The sequence below is a fragment of the Lacerta agilis genome, chromosome 3 (genome assembly GCF_009819535.1).
Source record: "Lacerta agilis isolate rLacAgi1 chromosome 3, rLacAgi1.pri, whole genome shotgun sequence".
Lineage (NCBI taxonomy): Eukaryota > Metazoa > Chordata > Lepidosauria > Squamata > Lacertidae > Lacerta > Lacerta agilis.
Genome location: NC_046314.1, coordinates 74309815 through 74333734, shown reverse-complemented (window position 1 = coordinate 74333734; position 23920 = coordinate 74309815). Strand labels below are relative to the sequence as shown.

Below are 23920 nucleotides of genomic sequence, written 5' to 3'. Positions count from 1 at the left end.
GCAATTCGATGCACACTTAACTGGAAAATAAACTCATTAAATAGTAGCTAGGTTTGGAAACTCAGTAAACACCAGATTCTGCCAGATATACCCCAGTCTACCTGGTTTGGTTCTGGTCCTATTGTGGGGCCCCGTGTGACTGAAATCAGAACTTGACAATCCTACTGGGCTAAAGCAGGTCTTTCAATTTGTGGGTATAGTTCATGACTCTGTCTGAAGCAAAATGAATTCTGCAAAAAGAGCAAATTTGTATAATTTAGATAATAAGAATCATCTTTCCTTGGCGCAGCTTTTTTTGTATGTGAGGATAGCATAGCTATAACCTTGATATTCTTATGGCTGGCCAAAAGCAGGCTCCTATATTGCACCTATTGAGCTTAGTCAACTAAGCCATTTTCACCCACTCACTTCATTTTTTTCAGTTGCTGTGGCATACAGGCTACCTATTTGGTCTGCATTCTATTCACTAGATCAAATAAGTAATACTTGAAGTAGATATTAATGAAGCACGTAGTAACATTTTCTTTAAGACTGCATCCTGCTAGGAACAATAATTCCCTTGTTTATGCATCTGTTTACTCGTTTACAAAACGTTCTCCCAAATGGGGGACAAAGATTACCCCACCCCATTTGCCCTCTCTTCTCAAAAATTGGCCTCGCACTTTTCATATGCTGTCTAAAAGTGTCATTGTACAGATATACAATGTAGTTTCCAAATATGTACCTATAACTTGGAACAGAAAATGTAAATGAAGCCTGGATTACCAATAAAATGCAAAGAACTGAATTGGGCACCTGATCTTTAGATAATCACTTGGTGTTTAGCAGACTCATTAAAAATATTGGCAGAGCCACAGCTAGTAATTGGAAATGACATAAACACAAACAATAATTACTGTTGGACAGGTATCTTATACTGGTAAAAAATTGACTCTGGACTATTATCCAGTGATAAATACTAATAAAACTTTCAGTTTTCTATTAAGACTTGGACAGTGTTTATTCTTAAGCTTACATACAGATTTGTTGTTTGCTTATATCAAATGATGAACTCCTATCAAACGTTGAGCTCATAGGTATCGCGGAAGCTTTTTATTTTATGTCTATTCTTTCCTCATGGTAGGATCCCATGAAACTGAATATAAAATTAGCAGTTTCTCATTAGTCACAATTGGCAATACTTGCTTGTCATCCATTCCATACATGCACCAAGTAATACTAGACTTTTTACAATGAATGTTTTGTTGGAACTAGGAGTATTTTAAAAATGTGTTTATATCAATATTGCCAAAACACTTTATATGATGGTCACAACTCATCATCATCATCATCATCATCATATCCTACTGAATACATTACAACATGAGACACAAAACTATTTCTGTACATATAAACAGTGACAATATAAGAAAAGGTCTATAAATTTATAGCAGTAGTTTTCCAACATAAAAATAGATAATACAGAATACAAATATTTTCTCTTAGGCTGCAGTCTTGTAATAACACCTCTGTATTTTGTCTTCATTATAAAAGGACACACAGTGACTTCAGTAGGAGTGCTCCTATGTATAGGTAAAGTACATGTGCAAATCTTTGCAAGATCACATCCTAAGCAAGGCACATTGGAATGAAAATATAACTATGGTAAACCTGTATGGTTTAAGTAAACCTATAGCTTGTTTTTACTCCTATGTTTTTCCATGGGCCATGCTATGCCCCTGTGCTACATTGGGCTTGGTCGTTCTATCTCTGTTGTATAATCCTGCTGCAAGGATCCAATGTGAGGTATAAAGCTGTTGGTTTGATGTCCCCAGTCATAGTAATCAGGGGAGAAACTAGAAAACAAAATTAAAGAGAAATTAACTTGGTAAAATATAGGTGATAAAAAACAATACTTCAGGTCATGTGTTCCTGTGAAGTTCTAAGCAGGCACTAGACAGCCTTTGGTTCAAGGTATTGTGCAGACATGTTTGCTGCAATCCTGTGGTTCCTGGAATGAATTCCTGCTGCAGCTGGAAAGGAATTCGCTAGAGGGGCATACAAGAACATAACACTGGCTTGGCTTAAATTTTATACTTAGCTGTTAATCCAGGTCATCAAGAGTTCTATGCTAACAATCCCCAATTGTACTTGGAAACTAAATCTGAGTACAACTTTCATTTACACGCAACATATTTTGATGAGACACATTAATAAAGATTCCAACAATAACTTATCTGCATGTTTGTGGCGTTTATAACCTGTTTAGCTAGTTGTCTTCCCAGCTTTGTGTAGAATAATGAATTGTAAGAAGTAATTCCTGTTTTTCTGGTGTCTCCCAGTCCTGTACAATTTAATAATGTGGGGCATTGGGGAATGAAACTCAAATTTCCATGGAGTATACAGAAAGAGGTTGGAATCACACATAAACCTGAGTGATAGAAGCTAGGCATCACAGAAGCATGTCAGAATACTGTAAAGAATAAATTGTTATTGTGGCAAAATACTGGACATAATACAGCCAAATCAATAGGTCCCCCTTGAAATTAATGGGTGTTGTACAATTGTGTCCCTTTGCTGACAGAAGGCTCTTTAAAGTAGTCTAGGCTAATTACTCCTTCCCTCTGCAAGCCCTTGTGCCCATCCACTCTACTCGAGGAGGACCCTAGGAGGGACTGCAGGAGAAGGGGAAATTCTGAAAATTACCTCTGCTCCAGTCACAGAAGCTACCAAAGCTAGAATTCTGCCACAACCGGACAGAATTCCCTTTGGCTCTGCTCATCAGTTTGCCTCACCTGCCATGTATACTGTGCGGTGATATACTCCACGCCAGATCATCATCACTGTCGTATCTGCGAGGATTGTCAAAGAAATAAGATCTTGGACTGAACGCATGAGTTGGTACAATCCCTGGGTTTGTCTAGGGATGAAAGAGAAGTTATTTTGCATTGCACCCATTTCCCGTTGCAGAGTTTTGTGATTTGGCATCTGTCTTTAAAGAGAAATTGAGAGATTTATGATCACTTTTCTCCTATCTCACATTTCTGTGCACTCATTTACATGCTGGCCTTCTGGTAAACGTATCTGAATATAGCCTCTGTTCCTTCTTTTGCTTGGAGGGAAATGATGGGAGTGAACAGGAACAGACAATATAAAGTTAAGTCTTGCAAAGTTTCCAAAGCATAATGAGAGTATCATTAGTAAGCAAATGATATGGCTTATCTGTTCTAATTTACACTCTGATTTAACAAGCCACCCATTTTACATTGAGACATACCCAAATTATCTCATCTTTTGTTATCGGATTTGACATTGAATCTTTGCAATTTCTTTTTGAACTCTAATGTCCCAAACTAAATACAGGGGCCCAAATTAATAGAATCATAGAATTGTAGGGTTGGAAGAGACCACAGGAGTCATCCAGTCCAACCACCTGAAATGCAGGAATCTTTTTCTCAATGTTGCACAATCCCAAGATTAACAGTTTCATGCTCTACTAACTGAGCTATCTTCTAGTCAACAGCTATTAGGTTGCTTACAATACCAGTATGGTCATTTTTAATTTTTTTAAAGCATACTAAAATGGCCAAATTATATTTGCTCACTGTTATCATGAAGAAACTGGCTTAGCTTGGCAATATTTTGTCATCTTAGATTTGAGAGGAAATATGCATCTCTTTCTACCTTTTTTCACCCAGTGTCTCGCATTGTGAAACGTATAGTGTCATGAGAGAAAAAATTAAATTATAAGGATCATCTTTAAATAAGGAGATATAAAGTAATACAAACTTAGTCAAAGGATTGCAATTTAAACTGTCATTTAATGCCCTGTTAACAAAGCTCTGCTATGTACTTGCTTATATAAACTTCCAGTCACATATATAGTATATTACTATTTTATTTGGCTATTACTCCCACCTAGTGGTTAATTTCCAGAATATCCAATTCCAAAATCCATATTTGGGAGATACTTTTTGGGCCAACCACAGTATGCAAGCTTCAGAATTCTCCATAATGCTTTGTCAGGCTCAATGATAAACCAAGCAAGGGGTACATATTGTAAGAGCCTTAAGGTGGGAGGAGGTAGCTGGCATTCTAATACGGTTATGCAGGCTAATCTTTAGGATTTTAATTGAAGATGAGAAAAAAAATTCAGTTTTATCTTAAATTTTAAAGAACCTTTGATTTTAAAGACAAATGTTTTTGTGTATTTCTCTAATTTTGCAGCCTGGGGAAATACCAAAAAAATAAAAATAAAATGCTACATCAGTTACATACAAAGATTTTGGAACACAAGTATGCAAAACAAGAATCTTGTTTAAATAAAGTGAAGCTCTATACACTGATCTGTCCCCTCTCCTTTGTAACATTTTGCAAACTTCTGCTTTAAATGTAACTTTAAAATCTGAAGAAGTGTGCATGCACACGAAAGCTCATACCAAGAACAAACACAGTTGGTCTCTAAGGTGCTACTGAAAAGAATTTTCTATTTTGTTTCGACTATGGCAGACCAACACGGCTACCCACCTGTAATTTAAAAGCTGAATTCTTAAATGATGTCATAGTGAGTCACAATAAATCCAGAATGAGGCAAGCAAATCCTTCCTTATCATAAATATTTGCAATCCAGATATTTTGAGCCAACAACCCTGTGCCACCTTCCCCCAAAGCTGAGAGTCCCTAACATCAGGAGATAAATGCCTTTAACAACTCTAGAGCAGAATGGGCCAAGCAGAAGAATAATTATGCAAAAACAAAGGGTGGTGTCTGTATTGTTCAATAAATGTGTGCGTTCAGATTTTAGAAGGGACATGTGACATTGCTATGACACGAGAGGCATTTTTAAAAATGGAATATCAAGAAGTGGGCATATGTTAAATGTGGGGAAAATATAACTTACTAGGTCTTTTGTAGGGTTTCGGACACGGAAGAAGAACACCACTAAGGATGTGGGCAGTAGTTCCCATACAAACAGGATTACTCCAAATACAACATATCCAGCATCACCCAACTGACATTTCAAATCTGCCTGTTGCAAAATTAAAGTTAAATATGTATTAGATGTACAACTAAATTCAGCATTTGCTAGCAACCACACAACCGCCATCTATTGCAGAATGCACATGGAAAACACTTCTGCGTTCAGAAATGCAACTCTTTCACCACTCTTTGTGAAAATCAACTGCATAAAAATACATCTCCGAGCATCAGAGATTGCCAAGATGCATCTACAATTATTTTGGCCTAAATAAACAAAGAACCAGCATCTATCCAGGCAGGCAGGTTTCACAGGGATTTTCTGACCAGCAGATCCTACTAGTCAAGATGCCATGACCAGTGGGCACTTTAAGCATACTGAACTAAGTAGATGGACTCTTCCACAAGCTGTTTTGGGGATGTACTTATAACATGAGAGACACATTGTGCAATTTTGGCCTAGTTCTTAGTCACGCTGGAAGGGTTATACCCATGAGTCACTCGTGGATAAACTGACCTGGTTCTGGATTTCTCAGAATGAATCACAATTGGGGCTAAACTACATGTGATACTAAATGTGTCACTTGAAAGTATGCCAGTTGTTTTGTTTAAAAAAAAAGTGCAATGGGCAGACAAGCACAGCTCTTCCTTTTCTGCCTATGAGCAAAATTAACCTTGCACCATGCCACTGCTACTACTTGGTTCGGCATCCTGTGGTGCTTTAATCACAAGAGTAGCTCCAGTGAAATCTGTAAAATCAAAAGCCAAATTGGACTTAAGACTTGTTGACAAATAGAGCTTCTTATAGCCTAAAATGAATGCTTTCTTAAGGCTTTTCCATGGGTTGTTTTTTTATGAAGTCATCATGCCAAAACCAGGCAGATGCACATGGTAGGTTTCCTCAAGATAAGTTAATTATTTTTCTGCAGGACAAAGTGGTTATACTGCCTTACTCTCTTCCTTATATCACATTCCTGGACTACAAAATGCATATAAATGAGTCCTACAACTCTCCAGCTAAGCTGCTGTAGCCTCTTTTTTTTAAGGCTAGAAAACCTTGGTATCTAAAAGCTTACATATACCGGTAGTTCTGCACAAAAAGTTCTTACCTTGCAGACTGAGCACAGCCTGAATTGAGCAGAACCCTTTGTGGCAAATTATTATTAATTGCAATGCATGTCGGATAAATGGGTGGAGAGGGGCGATCCTTTTATGCAATCAATATCAGTGCAAGAATGATTTAATATTGATATCACAGGAAAGTACTATACTTGCCTGATCAGATACATTGTACCAATCGTAATCAAAAGAATTCTTGCTTTGAGAAAATGATAAAATGAACAGGTTGTAACAGGCTCTTGATGTATAAAGCAGTATAACAATCACTCCTACAGTAGTTAACTGGCATACGGATGAACCCTAAAGGAGAGATTAAAAACACACATCTTAGTATACTTGAATTTGGGCTTGGAAAGTGAGTACTGAAATGATATGATTCTAGGAGAATAGCATAGCTGGACATCAAGTTATTTACGACCATCCCAGATGTTGTTTTGTTTAAATCTACAGTTTCTTTTAGTACTGTCAGATGAACAGTGCTCATACTTAACCACATTCTACAGCTGAGTTCTCGTAATATTTCAGTGCCATACTATGCATTGTTATTAAGTAAGAAGTCCTATCATGTTCAATGGAATTCAGTCCCAAGAAAGTGTGCACAGGATCACAGACTCTCTTATAGGCCAACTTTTGTTTGTTTATATGTTGGGTTGGATCCAAGATGAAGCTCCTGGATATTCCCATCTAGTCTAATTTCCAAGATTTAAGCATATTAGTTTAAAAAAGCTGTCTGTCTGAACCAAGAACATTTAAATAAGCACGTGACACTTTGCTGACCCAAGGGCTTGTGGCATTATTAAAGGAACTGAAATCAAGAAGTGTAGGGAAAAGGACCACAAAAGCTGTGGTGGGACAATTTACACACAGCAGAAGACACTTAAAAGAGGAAACCATTGCTATGTACATCTTTGCATTAGAGATAAAATGTTGCTATGGTAGTCAGGGAAGAACAAGCTGAAAGAAACTTCCCATCCTATTACAACCAAGTCTAAAAATGGAACTATATAGCTGGCGTTTTCAGTATGGTATTTCTCCAAATTAACCAACTGACACAGAGCAGTTTTATGTGGCCCTTTACACTGCAGTTTCTCTAACATAATAAACACCCAGGCTTCCTAAGATCTTATATAGATTTAGATTTGAGTCCTTGTTCGTCTCATGAAGCTCTCTGTACAGCTGTGGCCCAGATAGACATGCACAGCCTTACCTACCTCACTTACAATGTTGTTGGGAAGGGTGTAGCCCTCATCCATTAACCCAACCCTAAGCCCCATGGAGGAAAGGTGTATGTGTCAGTCCCTGTGCAGCTAGTTAATTGATTGCTGTAGATTTCTGTGTCATGATTGAAGGAATAAAACCAAACAAAAATCCTGCAAAAAAGGATCATTGTTCTGCTGTTCCTTTGCTGATGTAATATCCAAAATATCACTTTCCAAATTGCATGTGTGCAAGAGCGAACACTGTATGTTCCATATATCCGACAGATTTACCACTTGTGGTGCTATGACCCCAAATCCCTGATTTGTTACTTTTTGTGCTGAAATGCATTGATGTGATACCAGGACATTTGAGTATGGTGGTGGATTCTTTTAACCAGCTGCAGTGCCGCTCTGGATTATTTATACAGGAGTGCTGACACATAATATGTATGCAAAATAGAATCCAATAAAACTGTGAACCTATTTAAATGTGGCAGTAATTGTTTAAATAAAAGATATACATTGTAACATCACTAAACATGGATTTCTTATCCTTAACTACCCAACCATAATTCAGTCAGGCTAAGGGTAGGCAAACTAAGGTTTGGGGGCTGGATCCGGCCCTATTGTCTTCTAAATCCGGCCTGTGGACAGTCCGGAAATCAGTGCGTTTTTACATGAGTAGAATGTGTCCTTTTATTTAAAATGCATCTCTGGGTTATTTGTGGGACATAGGAATTTGTTCATTTCCCCCAAAAAATATAGTCCGGCCCCCCACAAGGTCTGAGGGACAGTGGACCGGTCCCCTGCTGAAAAAGTTTGCTGACCCCTGGTCTAAGGTTTTTGGAAGAGGAAATTAGCTATGTGCAGGCCTTATGCACCTCAAAACATGTCCTGGGACCGTACTGTTTGTCCTTATAGAAATAGGCACAAGCAACGAGAGGGGGAAATGGAAATGTGCATTGGAAAAGAGTGTGCTGTGCCCAAGTCACCACAGTTTCATGAGGTAATTCATTTTCACAGACAAGCCCCACCCTTATTTCCCAGAAGTCATAGCAAAGCAGTAACAGCTATGCTGAAGATTTGCAATCCAGCGCACACTTTCCTAGGAAAAAATTGATAGTACTTATTCCTGAGCAAACATGTACCAGCAGAGGATTGCACTGTAGCAAGCAATGTTTACTTGGGAGGAAGCCCCACTGTGTACAATAGGGGTTATTAAAGGGAGACTAAGCACATTAAATAATTATATAAAATTCTTTAAAATAGCCAAATTACCATAGGAAACTAAATCGGCATGAAGGACTAGCACCAACATAGAACAAGAAGTCAGCCTGTGGCATTTGTCTGGCGGAACAAGAGACATTTTTCTAAAAGTTCCCAAATATGAGTCTTGGTGGGTCTTGATCAGGAAGGAAAGAAGGTATGCTCATCAGACTATTAAATACCCATGGGATGGAAGGCCGACATCTGAATAAAAAGAGACAAGTGGGAACATTGAAAGAAGAGAATAGAAGAGAAGGAAGGGAGACAGCAAATGTGTTTGCCCATAACCTTTGGCTACTGCAATGAACCAAGAATTATATTATGAATTCTGTTTTTCTGAATCCCCATAACTTTCCCCAACTAATGGGGGAAAGGGTGAGGATTGAGGTAAAAACATAAGCACTCAAGGACAAGGTTGTTTCTGAGCCTAATTCCACTGTCGCAGAAGGGAAAGCAAGTAGCCTTCTTCCACCATTAGGCAATAAGGGGCATGGCATCAGAGAGATGGCACTTACTCCATGGTATGTGTGCAAAGGACTGCAGCCCAAAGCTAATAAAATGGACATAAATTCATATTGACTTAATAGAAAAAAACAGTGGGTGGGCCACCTTTCTCTCTCATGAGTCACATACTGTGGGGACAGAACTAGAGATACTTCCTTCGGGAAAACCATGTCTGTTTGAAGTAATATGATACTGCTTTAACTGTATGGGGCCTTGCTCTTCAACATATACCACTCACTTTTCCTCACAAAGATACAATTCCCCCAGAAGTTGTACAAATGTCTGAAGTTGTACTTTACCTTGGATTCCAAGTAAATATTTGCTAAAGACATCTTGGAAATCTTGTAGAGACAAATGGAGAGTGAGATGGCACATAGCACGAACAATGAGTCGTTTATAGCAACCCGGATCAATACAATGATCTTCCTTTCTGAATTCTCTATTCTCACAAGTATGGCACACGTTAGATTCACCAACAGGAAAAGTAGACTGACAATAAATGACACGAGATAAAGAGGCAACCTAAATGGGGAGAAGGAAACCATTGCTTTTTAAATGTTCACCTTTTTAGCAAGTGTTAATAAAATGCACAGGGTTATCAAATAATATATACCCTCCACTACAATTTCTAGAGTAGCCCCCGTGTTAGTTTGTTGCACATAATCAAAGAAGAGTTTTATGGCACCTAACAAATGTCCTTTTATAGGATTGGGGTGGTGGTGGTATAGATGGCACCTGGGACAGGGTCTCCTCAGTGGTGGTTCCTCATTTATACAATGCTGTCCCTTGTAAGGTGAGAAAGGTGCATCTCTCTCATTGACTTTCAGGGGTTGTTTGTTTGTTTGTTTAGTATACCACCCTGTATACTTAAATACATTCCTGTTTACCCAGGCATTTGATAGCTAAGTAAAACTGGCCATAGCAAGCTTGAAATTAGTAACTGGGAGTTATGTTCTAAATGATTTTACATGTTTTTTGATGGTTTTTCATTAAAAAAAAAATTAATTGTATTTTAGTTTAAATTGCATTGTTTTAACTTTTTGATGTTTGCTGCCCTGGGTTTTTTGAGGGGGGCAGGACAGACATAATAATAAATAATATTTGGGTCCTCACCAAGCCTCTGGTTCTATATCTGTAAGATGTGATTCTGTAGAAGTGGTCAAGCCAGTTTCTTTGTTAATGGCCACAGGAAAGTCTGCTAAGCATCTTTTTTGCTCGACTAAAAAGAGTCAGCCAAATACATGTGTGCTGCCATAGAAATGACTAAGTATGGTGTTTCTAAAAGTAGGGAACAGGCCTCCCACCCTCACTTGGCAGGTGGCGATATACTATATAGGCACATGGCTTGGTGGGATGGGGATTGTAAACAATGAGGTCAGAAGGAAGTTAAATGCAGAAAGTACAGGTGGTGATAGTTGTGTTATTAACAGCTACCAGTGACAAAGCAATTGTTAAAAACACAGACATCCTGGCATTGGTAAACTAATTAACTCATGCTGTGTGATTTTCTTTTTTTAAAGGCTTTGAACAGATTCAGGCCACAAGTGATAGCAATGAATCTCTTGGTAGATTCATTGTAATTCAGTGGTTTCATGATGAAATCTTCCTTTGAAGCTTCTTTTTTCAGCTATTAATTTCCTTCTGATCTTACAATCTGCAACTCTCCCCTTCTCCACCTCACCCCCCCCGCCCCCATGTATAGCCCTGTAAATCAAGATAAAACTTGTCACGACTGGTGAAGGGAACTGGAGACCTGAAAGCTATGCCATAAATAGATTTGCTGGTCTTTAAGGTGCTATGAAACTTTTCATTGTTTCTCCGTAACAAAATAGTTCCTCAGCTTAAGGCACACACCATATCTTTGAAGCCCACTCTTTCTCACAAATAATTCTGGGCACTGTAGCTTACTGCTCACAGAGTTACAATTCTCAGCAACCCTTAACAAGCTACAATACTCAGAATTATTTGAGGAGGCAAATGTGCTTTAAAGGTGTGTATACAACTTGGTTTAATACATTTTGCTGCCTGAGGCAAAGGAGAAGATAGCCCGCCCACCCACCCCCTGCAAAAACACACAATTCCATGTACAGAAGCCAACCAAAGTGGCAGTGGAATCCCACTGCAACACTGGTGATGGGACCAAGTTCTCCATTTCACCTGAGGACAGCAGGCTAGCAGTACAGGCCACGTGGCACACAGGACTCTTGAGTGTTCAACATCTCACTGTCATTCACCCACCAACTCTGCCAGGTGCCTGCTCATTCCCTACTGCAAATGCTGCCATGTGTGCAGTACATGATCATCCATTATTAAAGTTTCTGCACAACGACGTTTGGTAAAGAAGTAGTATTTAGCAACCGACATTATTGCCGTTTATAAATGTCACTTGATCACCACAGATTCAAATTACCCACAGAGAACCAAAGGTTACCTTGAAGGCAATCCAGTCCAACACCCTACAGAGCCAGTGTGGTGTAGTGGTTATAGCAGTGCCAAATTTAGGGTGTTGCAAGCGGTTTCCCCGCACAGGATGCTGATGTAGTAGTAGTAGTAGTAGTAGTAATAATAACAACAACTAATCAAAGTACTCAAAGTAATTATTGTGAAAATAATAAATATTTGGAGTGGGGCGCACCAAATTTTGACCTCACTCAGGGTGCCATATTACCAAAGTCCACCCCTGGTTAGTGTGTTGGAATAGGACCCAGGAGACAAGGGTTCGAAGCTCCACTCAGCCATGAAGCTCATGAATCACAAGCCTATCATGAGCCTAAAACAGCAATCTGTTTTAAATGTACTAAAAAAGTGGCATCCCTTGCTAAAACTGATCCCACACAGACTGCAACATTTGTACTTCGGAACTAAGTAGTTAAATGGTTGCACAGTAACCACAGCCTGTGAACTTGTTCCATGGAAATCTGATTAAGCATTGCACACTTTCAAAACTCTGGCAGGGAGAGGCAGAGTACAACAACATGCCGGTATGTGTTTGTGAACACATCCAAACAATATGCTTAAGCCATGGAATTAAAAACACTCCTGTCAAATACGGAAACGGAAGTTTTTCTTACTTTACCATTTTTGCTCAGAGAAATAGAACCGCAGTTGCCTGTCATGAAGGAAACTCAAGGCAACCTCTACCCATGGATATTTTCAAGTTGGAAAACACTTTACACCTTTCATGTTTCATACCTATATAACGTATGTTTAACAAATGGTGATAAATGCACGCATATCTATTTTGCTACATGCATGCATTGTAGTCCAACAACAAATGAAGGGCTACAGGTACCCCCCACCCCACCTCCAAGCAACTTCTTGGTTCTCTCCTGTCTTTCTTGAGTCTTAATAACTGCATATGACCAGGTGTTGTGTGTAAAAGCTCTCCTCAGGCTCTCAGCTTCTACTAGGATCCTCCCTAATGAATCCTGGCACAGGGTGAGAAAACTGGCATGACATGGAAAAGCAAGGCATCCTGATTCTGAGGCAAGGCTCGTGGTAGCCTAAAAATTCCTCATGTGGGCATTTCAGGGCTTTCAAGATTTAACTCCAGTCCTCTCATGTTCATTGCTGCTGCTTGTACATACTATGCATAAAGAAAACCACAACACTTATTTCAAAGCACGGTAGACTAAAGTGTGACTTGCTGCCTTGCAGGACCCCTTCGGGAGAAGAGAAGGCTAAGAAATAAACCCTACACAATTCAGGAGTGGAGTCCCTAAGATGGTGGGCTGGTGTCTTGCACAGCTCCTTCCAGCAACTCCTGCAGCTAAGCTGGCACCAAATGTATTGCTCTGCTTTCCTTTGGACCACATCAGCGAGGCCTAGATGGAGGTCTTGTCATCTGGGCAGCCCAGGACCTCCATACACACTCCATACAGGCTTGTGCTACTTTGGTGCTACTAACACAGCAAAAACAGTGCAGGAGATAGCAGTTACAAGTTACCAGTCTCTGGAGTCACAACAGGCACTGTGATTCTAGTGGTTTAACTTCATCCCCAGAGGTGCACTCCATGGTCTCTCGAGACAGATGAAGGCCAACAATAAACAGACTAAAGTGTGCTTCAGAATCACTAAAACTCTCAAGAAAATGTTGCAATGTGATTATTACTTCTTTCAGTAGGTGAATACAGTTCCTATGGAGATGTATTACAATATGGCCCAGCCAGCAATGAACGGTTGTTTTTCCTTTTATTCATTACAGGAAAGGTGTTTCTTACCTGTATTTAAGTAGTTCTGGTGAGTATTTTGATTTAGCTTTGAAAATCACCTGCAATAAAAATGAAAGTGCATATTATACTTACACAATTAAAGGTTCAAATATTGTTAGCACTCTCTTGTCCCTTTAATAGAGATGGGCCTTTGCTGCGCAGGCTTGGCTTATTCATTGAAGTTTGCTGAGCTGTGGGACTGAGAACACTGTCGTTTAATGTGGATACTACTATAAGCTTCCTGTGTCTCCATTGTCTATATCATGTTCTCCAAATCATTGCTTTCCCACACTTTCCAGTCCCTTTGTCTGGTTTTTCCAATACCCGAGATTCTCCAAAAAGGAGAACAAAGAGCAGAATATCATATGGACAACAAAGAATTAATGAAAACCTGGTATGGCTCCCCTTCATCACACACACAACCTAACAAAACAACGACAAAAATCTACCGACAGCATACAAATCAATATGGCTAACCTGATCAAAAACACTCACCCACTCCACTCACACGGGAAACCAAAGACCACCACAGCCAACTACAAATGATTAATCACACCCTACGCCAACCCCGACCTCTCTCACACCACCAAAGGAGCATAAGTGAACAACAGAGAACCTGCACAAACAACGCTGACACCAAACCCTACATATATTAAGTAAAATAGAAACATAGTCACCCCACCCCACCCACCTCTTTCCCCCTTTTCTTCCTAATGTCTCAACAAAGGAAATTGACTTGTAAAAATGTTACATGGAAAAAAATATGAGAGAGACATTGCACTACCTTTGTAAATCAAGAAAATCTTTAATAAAAATAAAATAAAATAAAATAAAATAAAAATAATTAATGGAAGCACATGAAGCTTACATGACACATTAAATGATGGTATGGATGAGCCCTCTGTCACATCCCAAGTACCGGTAAGTTGATTTCCCATTGCTCAGCTGCTTTTACAGAACATGGGTATTTCCTAATGAGCAATTTCAGCCTCCTTGGCTGAAACCCAATTGCTTATAGTCCTTTTTCTAGGCTGTTTTACACATAAAAGTAGAAAAAGCAAGTGCCTGTTATATATTTAGCATGTACCCACTTTTGCACTATAACAAGTGAAATGACTAAACATTATTTTTGTTAACTTTGTGTAAACTGCAGAAATGAAGAAGCAGCTGAGATCACTGTCTGTGTCTCCACACCAGGTGGACACATGGTGGAAAATAGTGGAGTCAGGGTTAAAGTAGGTACCTACTAAATACTTAACAGCAGGAGTAGCCAATGTGGTATCCATCAGGCAATGGTTTGGACTGATGGGGACGGGAGTCAAACAACTGTATTGGAACTATATAGTCCAGATCTATCCTCTTCTATTGTAATGTGTGAACATCCCTAAGGAGCCCTAGTAGAAAAACACTTAATATTAACCAGGAGTGGGGAACCTCCAGATGTTGTTGGATCCCATCACCCATCAGTCCCAGCCACCATAGTCCAATGATCAGAGATTATGGAAGCTGCAGCCCAGCAGATTAAAGGGTCACAGGTTCCCTTCCACTGTTCGAAATAGAAGCCTTTAACAGTGCAGTTCTATGCAAGTCAGAAGCAAGTCCCAGCTTATTCACTGAGGCTTACTCCCTAGAAAGTGTGTTTAAAGACCTGGATGCATAAAGACCTGAGAACTGGGACATTCCCCATTTTTTCTGATCTAAATATATTCTGTGCCACTTCCTCTTAACCTTTTCCACATGCTTCAAACTTGCTAATATGTTCCACACTTGTTACTCATATTCACCACTATCCTCTAATTCATCTCCATTTTGTTTCCATCCTTGTAAAAATGTGGTGCTCACAGCTAATCTCAATACAGTCCAAGCCTAAGCACGGCTGCAAAAAGAGCGCGGCTCTCCAATGTTAAACAGGGAGGCAGGAAGTAGAATAAGCAAACACTTGGAAAAAGCACGTATGTCTTCTCTTGCACTCATTTGGTGATGTAAACACCAAATAATGGTGCTTATAACTGCCCCATCTTGTGTAGATGCACAATATGCTATTTGCTTAGGCTGCAAAACTTAAAGGGTGTCTTTCCCCTGTGAGGTAGGCCAGGCTGAGAAATAGTGGGTGGCCCATGGTTACCCCAGTATGGTGCAAGCCTGATGTGAAAGACAAGATGGTGGTTCCTCTATTCCACATATAAAAGCTGACCAGACTGACAGCTGAATCTGATTTTAAAACACTGGTGACAGGATAGCACCCTCCACCATATCCTAGGGCAGCAAACTAGCCTTCAGTTTCTTCACACCAAAATGAAATGCAGGGGTTACAATCCCATAGTAAAGGTAAAGGTACCCCTGACCGTTAGGGGTCCAGTTGCGGACGACTCTGGCGTGGCGGCGCTCGTCTCGCTCTATAGGCTGAGGGAGCCGGCGTTTGTCCGCAGACAGCTTCTGGGTCATGTATCCAGCATGACTAAGCCGCTTCTGACGAACCAGAGCAGCGCACGGAAACGGCGTTTACCTTCCCGCCGGAGAGGTACCTATTTTATCTACTTGCACTTTGACATGCTTTAGAACTGCTAGGTGGGCAGGAGCTGGGACCGAGCAACAGGAGCTCACCCCATCGCAGGGATTCGAACCGCCGACATTCTGATCGGCAAGCCCTAGGCTCTGTGATTTAGACCACAGCGCCACCCGTGTCCCTTGCAATCCCATAAAGTAGCTTAAATATGGCTGGCACAAACAATCAAATTGTTTAAAGTTGTAAAGATTTCAGCTCCGTCTGGTAGATTACATCTTAACGATGAGTCTTTTCAGCATCAAATACGTGTTGGCCATGGTATAGGAATACTTACAAGAAAGAATTTCCCTGAACCGATTTGCATTCTTATTTCTAATTTCTAGGCATGTCTTTGAAATACCTTCGCTAACTTTTCTTTGAGGATAAGCATTGAAAAGTCAAAGATGTGATTACCCTGATGGAATCATCATAATTCCAAGAGTTGCGAACACAACTGATAAGAATGCACAGATTGCTTGTTTACTTTATTCAACGTTATTTTCTTTTCCCCTGTGAAGAACACTGAACTAATCAGGATGTGGAAACAACACTTCACATACCTATGTCACAAGAACCCAAGTGGCAATAAAATGAAAGTGATCAGTGAATGCAAACATGTGCAAGGAAGAATGCAACTGAAGCATTACTGCATGCACCCAGCGTTGCATTTAAACTGGGCTCTGACCCATTAGCGTGGCAGCATGGATAGGACCTGCCTACACTACAGATTCCCTCCTGTGCATGTGTAATGGGTGAGGAGAAGCAGATTAAAATGAATTGCCTGGCATGTGCTGCACCACATAGGTAAGTTTCTCCTGTCCAGGTGTATAATATTTAAATCAGGCCTAGTTGTGGAAATTCTGGATATCACAAAGATAGGTTAACCAGAGACCAGAACAAATACACAAGCTCTCTCTCTCTGTGTGTGAGACAGGCAGACAATTTCCTTAGGCTAGTAGACCAAAACGGAGGCATGGGGGGGGGGGTGAGTCAAATGGCCTCCATATGCCCCATACTGAAAACGACAAGCGTCTTTGCTCCTTCATCTTAGACTCTTTAAGAGTAAAATCCTTAGACAGGTTATGCAATTTTGTTCTCAATTAGAAAGATGTATTATATGCAGTGAATCTCACCCAATGGGTCAAGATAACTGTTTCCTTTGAGAATAAATCCTGTGTTTTGTATGGGAGTGACTTGCTGAAGCACTCTGACTCAGAGTGGAAAGGCATATTACGCAGCAAAAATGAAGTTCCATTCCATGTGTAAACCTAAAATGGGGGGTGAAACAGGGAATTTACAGGAGAGAAGTGGCAGGCAGGAGTGAGTGTTCATCTCTTCCAGCTTTTCTTCCCCCCCAGCACCCCCCCAAGCTATTACCCCAGCCCAATGGCTCCAAAACTATAAATATATTTGGGGAGGGGGAGTCATGGAGGCTGGGGTTGCAAGGAAAAATGAGGACAGAAAGTTCCAAACCCTCCCTACCAACAAAGACACATATTTTGAAAACATCTGGTTCCATCCTGAAAAGTAAGCAAGAAGGGACTCTGAAGGATTTGCACTAGAGCAGTGTTTCCCAGCTTGTGGATCCACAAGTAAAGTAAAACCAAAGTAATTATTGCCGGTACTTTTAATCCTTAAGTGGTATGATGAATTCATCTTATAACTTTTTGTTGGCATATTACTGTTGTATGCCACCCTGATCTCTGAGCAGTGCAAGATTCCAGGGGTTTGAGGCACTTAAGCAGGGTCTGTGTTTCCTTTTGGAAATGAGGCACAGTGGAGACTGTGGTGTCTTTATAGAATCACAGAGTTGGAAGGGATGCGGAGGGTCATCTAGTCTAACTCTCAGCAATGCTGGAATGTCAGCTAGATCATACAAAACAGGTGTACATTCAACCTCTGCTTTAAAACCTCCAGGGAAGGAGAGTCTACCACCTCTCGTGGGAGCACCTCCAATTCCTCCTGCTGCACCCCTTCTTCCCCCTTGCCTTAAGCCAAGGTTCCTCAAATTTGGCCTCCAGATGTTTTGAGACTACAACTCCCATCATCCCTGACCACTGGTCCTGCTAGCTAGGGATCATGGGAGTTGTAGGCCAAAAACATCTGGAGGGCCGAGTTTGAAGAAGCCTGCCTTAAGCTATTGACTGCTTACAGTCCTGCCCATCCACACTCTGGATCTCTTCGGCCACCCCTTCCATCTGTGTGCCTTGCAGCTGGGCTCCTGGGTCACTTTCAACCACATGCAGAGTCTCAACTGGCAGGGCCCTCACCTTGCATGGAATCACACTTTCCTTTCCACAGAGACTTCTTGCCCACTCTGCTTGCCGCTGCCCCATTCTGGTCTTGCTGCTGGATCATTTGCTCAAGCTGCTGACTCTGCTGCTCCCCCTGTTGCTAGATTTTATGCTGGAGCATCAACCTGAACAGCTCCAGGAATGCTGTTGTTCCTCCATCCATCTTGACTCAAGACACACCTTGCTCACAAGCTCTCTTCCAGAAAACATGTATCCCAACTTTTGACACCAGTGCTGCACGCCACCCCAACCTCTGAATGTTGCAAGATTCCAGGGGCTCCAAGCACTCACCCAGGGTTCATGTTTCCTTTTGGAAATGAAGCACAGTAGATACTTTGTGATATATGGTTCATTTACACATATATACAACCTGAGCCTACGGTGGAGGGGTCCACAGCATTAACACCCAAAAAGGCTATTATTTCTCCCATAGCCACAGCTTTGGATTACAGCAGAAATCAGGCATGGCTCTCTTTCTCTGCTTGCTTGCTTGCTTCTGGTCCACATCACTGCTAACTCTCAACTCTGACTTTGGTCCTTCCCACTATCTGTGATTGTTAGGAGAGCCTTAGTCCTCTCTCAGGGTTTCCTGTTAAACCACTCTGGGAACTGTTGCTCTGCAAGGGACACAGGGGTCTCGTAATAACTCTCAATGCCCTTAACAAGCTGCACACTTACGTAATCATATGTGTTCAGAATGATTTTTTTATAGCTTGTGAAGCAATATCCTTTAATCAGATGGTTGTTATTCTTACATTCCCATAAGCACAATGGTGAATACCTCTGTAGGCACTATAAACATTCTAACAAATCCCACATTAATAGGGATTTATGGTAAAATTCTTATTGGGTGGCTTAAGTAATGGTTATGAAATCGGCAAACTTTAAAATGCACAAAACCAATGGCTGCCAGAAACCTACGGTCCAAAATTCATGTGGTAATAAATCTATGGCTAATCATACCAAGTAAATTTGGACTAGTGGGCTGCTGCACCAAACAGGCTGGGTACCACTGCACTAGAGTTCCTCTTTCTTTCCCCCTGCTCAATGGTATTGTACTAAAGGAGCTCATAATTACAACCCCCATAACAGAGCCACACCCACAAGAGAGCCCCAAAATGTAGGCAAGTATGCCAATCCATTCTTTTTATTGCAATGTCTCAAAGAGCAGAAATATCCATTGGATTAGAATCCTATGAAGAAGAAGAGGAGGAGGAGGAGTTTGGATTTGACATCCCGCTTTATCACTACCTGAAGGAGTCTCAAAGCGGCTAAGATTCTCCTTTCTCTTCCTCCCCCACAACAAACACTCTGTGAGGTGAGTGGGGCTGAGAGACTTCAAAGAAGTGTGACTAGCCCAAGGTCACCCAGCAGCTGCATGTGGAGGAGCAGGGAATCGAACCCGGTTCACCAGATTACGAGTCTACCGCTCTTAACTACTACATCACACTGGCTCTCTATGAACATGAGAAGCCCTGTTGGATCACACCAAAGATGTAATTTGTCCAGCATCCCTTTTTCACAGTGGCCAAACAGATGCCTCTGGAAGCCTTGAGCACAACAATACTAGCCCCACCTATGATTTCCCAGCGCCTGCTGTTAGGAGGCATACTGCTCCAACATACCATAGAAGATAGTATGTAGCTTTTCTGGCTAGTAGCCGCTGACATCCTTAACCCTCCATGAAATTGTCTAAACTCTTTAAAAAATCACCCTAGATGATGCCCACTATTACGTCTTGTGGCATCAAATTCCATAGTTGGACTCTGGCTGGAGAGACCTTGGTTCAAGTCCATAAATTTAACCAGGTGACCTTGGGCCAGTCACTGTTTGAACCCAGCCCAGCTATCCAAGCAATTATGTGACAGACCAGACTTGACCTCCAATTCCAAGTTTACAATGCTGGCAAATACTGATAAAACAGATGGTACCATCTCTCCTACTTTGAAAAAAGCACCAAAAAATTGGGGGAGGTTTCCAGTTTAGCTCCTCTGCTTATGGTTGCTGCTAACATTGCTGCTAACATGCCAACCTGGTGCCCTCCACCTGTTGTGGACATTTGCCACCAGCCCCGGCCAGCCTTGATGGGAGTTGTAGCCCAAAGAACTGGCGGACTGGCAAAAGCTGTACTATGAGGTCCAAGACAACTTCTTGTTTTGCCCATCCTTTGTACATGTTAGTTTACTGGCATAATTTCAACCGATTACCTAATGTATTTCTCCTGCTCGGCCATCCTAATTAATATTATGGGCTTTCTCTTTACAACATGTCCAACTATAAACTTATATTTTTTGCTAATATTTAGTAACTTCCCTTCACACCCAAGAGGCTGGGTGTTACGCATGGTGAGGCATAACCAATCTGAAGCCTTTCTTATTTTTTATTTGGGTGAAAGTTGCCTCTGGACAGAGTGATCTCCTCTCCTCCCTTTCCACACTTGTCCTTGCTTGTCTTCTGTGACAACGTAGGTGTGATTTTTAACAGGGCACCCTTTGACAACATGCTGAATTACAAGCCAAACTTGCCACCTCCTGTATAGAATCTGAAGCATCCACTCAAGTAGGGTATTATTTCCTCAGAATCAACCCCTGTTGTATTTAGTGGAGATTACTTTTAAGTAAGTGTGTGCACAAGATTGCAGCCTGTGTGTGATTTATTATCATGGATCTTGCAATTCTTTTATGTACTTCTCCTTCAAAGGTTGATATTTTTTCTCAACTCTTCTTTTATTGGTATTATTGGAGGCTTTTCTGTACAAGCAAAACCTGCCACAAATTTATTGTTGTGATATTGGGGTGCTAAGCCAGACTCCTCAGATTCCTGCATCTAGCAAGTGTTAAAAGCTAATCAAACAGTCTAAATTCTGGAGATAGCAAAGCTAGCTTCCTGGTGAGCTGATGGGAGATTAAGGGGTTCAGACTGCAAATGGGCCCCTCCCTCAACAGGCAAAGGCAGAGTTATGGTAGAGTGTTGCAGAAGAAAAGCAACAAGTTGGAGAAAGAGCCATGCCTGATTTCTGCTAGAATCCAAGTCTGTGGCTATGGCAGAAACAATACTCTTTCAGGGCGTTAATGCTGTGAACCCCTACACCATAGGCTCAGGTTGTATATATGTCTTATACACCACAGTCTCCACTGTACTTCATTCCTAAAGGAAACACAAACCATTGATAAACGCTTGGAACCCCTGGAAACTCGTACTGCTCAGAGATTGGGGGTGGTGTGCAACAGTATTTTAGCTTTTGTGTGCTAGTTCTTTAAGTCCATCAGTATAATATCTCATCTGCATTTAACAAAAGACTTGCAGGCTTATTCTGTTTTTCTAAAACGTAACTTTATGTTACTTATAATCTGCTTTGGAAGGTTTTGCATCCTGGAAGGAGGTATAAATAACTGCAATTTAAAAAATAATAATGTTACATTATATTATACATAACATTACATATAATATAAAGTTTTGATCCTATGCACATATGTTGGAAATAAGCTCCACTGAAGTCAGTGGGGTTTTGTTCATAGCTGTCAACTTTTTCCTTTTTTTAAGGGAAATTCCCTTATTCTGAAAAGGGTTTCTCGCAAGAAAAGGGAAAAGTTTTGTTCCAAGTGAGCATGCAAAGGAACACTGCACAAGCCATTCAGGGAGTTCCCGAATGAGTTGAGCTGTTGAGATTTCAACGCCTGTAGAAACTTCGCATTGTATGGCATTTTAAATAAAATACTGCAATTGCTTTGCCCAGCTTCTTTAAAAGGCTGATAATATTATATTTCCTGCTTGTGTTTGTATATAAAGCAAAAAGGAAAAGGAAAGTAAAATATTATTTAGTACTAAATATTTGGTCCGAATGATCAAATTGCTCAATGGTATTAAGTAATAATGCTTAGCATTAGTGCATTTCAAGTATTTAAAGCTCACTTCACATGCATTTCTTTCACTAGCCCTAAACAACAGTCCTGCAAAATAGGCCAGAAGGTGAACTGAGGTTGAGAAAACAGTGAGAGGTTTGCCTAAGGCCATCTAGCAAGTTCCTGGCAGAGGTAAAAAAAAAAAAGAGTAGGCTCATTGCTTCTATTCTTAACCCTTGCGCCACACCAGTTTTCATAAAGAATTTTCTTGCACATACTTTTGCATAAGTTTTTGCTTGACAGGACTGAAATCAAAACAGAAATAAGTCTTGCAATCAAAATAAATGGCCAGAGAGATTTGGATCTCTTGATAAGTAGCTTTAGTGAAACTAACCCATCTCTATGGCAATGAGATCACAGAGCTGAGATCCAGACGCTTTGCTGAACAGACAACATGTGTGAGTTGCAAAACCTTACTTTGTTTTGTTGGTAAAAATCAGGTGACCTGCTTAGTTTGATGATGAAGCAGTTTCCCTCCCTGAGCTCCCTCCTTTTTTGTTTCCTTATCAGTATCTATTTGAGGATCAGCCTAAGCATTTCATGTTGGGGTTTTTTTTTAAAGTACCCCCCACATATCCAATACAAGGACAACTTCTACTGACTACTACAAGTGTGCAACAAAGGTTTGTGTAAAAGTAACATGGCTCTAGGTGTATGGAAAATCATGATGAGTTGCACTATAGTTTACTAACTGAACAAGGATGTCTTATGGTATTTCATTCAATGCTAAGCTCCTATGTGTGAGGAATGCTATCTTTGCTTCTCCTCCTCCCTGAGATTCAGAGACAACAGAGAAACTCTCTTTTTGTGCTCTGGTGGGATTCGACTACCTTTTACTCACAGTAGGCCCACTTAAATTAATATCTTTAATTAATATGGTATCTGAAGAAGTGTGCGTGCACACGAAAGCTCATACCAATAACAAACTTCAGTTGGTCTCTAAGGTGCTACTGGAAGGATTTTATTATTATTATTATTATTTTGTTTAAAATAATAACTTGGTCATGTTCATCCATTTCAAAGCTAAGACTTTCTGAATGATTTCTGCATATACAACTTAGCTGAATGCCACTCTCAAAACAAACAAACACCAACAACAACAATCCTGGCACAATCCAGACATGGCCATTTCCTTACCTGAGTGAAGTAAAGATTCATCAGTGTCAGTGTAAAAAACTGGAGGCACACCGGGAAGCAGTAAAGCAGCCAGAAGGCGAAAGGGCTGAGAGAATTGGCCGTGACAAAGTCTCTGAAGTAAAAGGAAAAGAGCACCGTCCGAAGCGACGCCCAGAGCAGGCAGAGGAACAGAAAGACCGTCTGGTAGCTGAGCCTCTTGTGCCGGTAGTGAAGGACCAGCCAGAGCTGGATGTAGATGAAGACGAACAGGAGGGAATAAAAGACCGTGTAGGCAATGGTCAGCCCAAGCTTCACATAGGGAGGCACCGCGGGGCTCAGGGTGGAGGGGAAGGTGTCGTTACCCAGGGAGCTCCTCCACTCGAGGGCCTCCATCCCCGGCTAACTTGGCCTCCTGCTTCGGCTGCCTCCCTCTCCTCCTCCTCCTCCTCCTCTCATCTTCCTACAGCAGAGGAACTCCGAGAAAGAAAACAAGCCGCACTTCCTCTTTGGCGGCTCACCGAGGGCTTGCAGCACATGATCACAATCCGGAGTGATTCATGAGGACTGCCTCTGTCAGCATTTGACAAGCAGCCACTCAGAAAAGCCGATCTCTGCGTGCCCTCAATTGAAACCGCCTCCTGCTCGTTCGCCGGTGTTGCGCCCGGAGTTGCTCTTCAACGACGCTATCCCTTTAAAAAAATAAAGAAACAAATGCTTAAAACAACGCGTGCTCTAAATTTTGAATTGTGCAATTCCCCGCTCCCCTCCCTAGTTTTTTTTGTTTTTTGTTTGGTACAGCGCGGGTGTC

The 23920-nt window shown here is 41.0% G+C and overlaps 1 protein-coding gene across 1 annotated transcript; it reads right to left on the bottom strand.

Annotated features, from left to right (window-relative positions):
* Positions 1–974: 974 nt before the first annotated feature.
* GPR137B (G protein-coupled receptor 137B) lies at positions 975–23652 on the bottom strand. The gene is made up of 7 exons (XM_033144328.1): positions 23134–23652; positions 13265–13314; positions 9344–9566; positions 6232–6375; positions 4880–5008; positions 2775–2899; positions 975–1835 (listed from the first exon to the last, which is right to left on the bottom strand). Exons 1-7 carry the CDS (start codon positions 23503–23505, stop codon positions 1724–1726), a joined length of 1155 nt encoding a protein of 384 aa, XP_033000219.1. The 5' UTR covers positions 23506–23652; the 3' UTR covers positions 975–1723.
* Between the last annotated feature and the right edge of the window lie 268 nt (positions 23653–23920).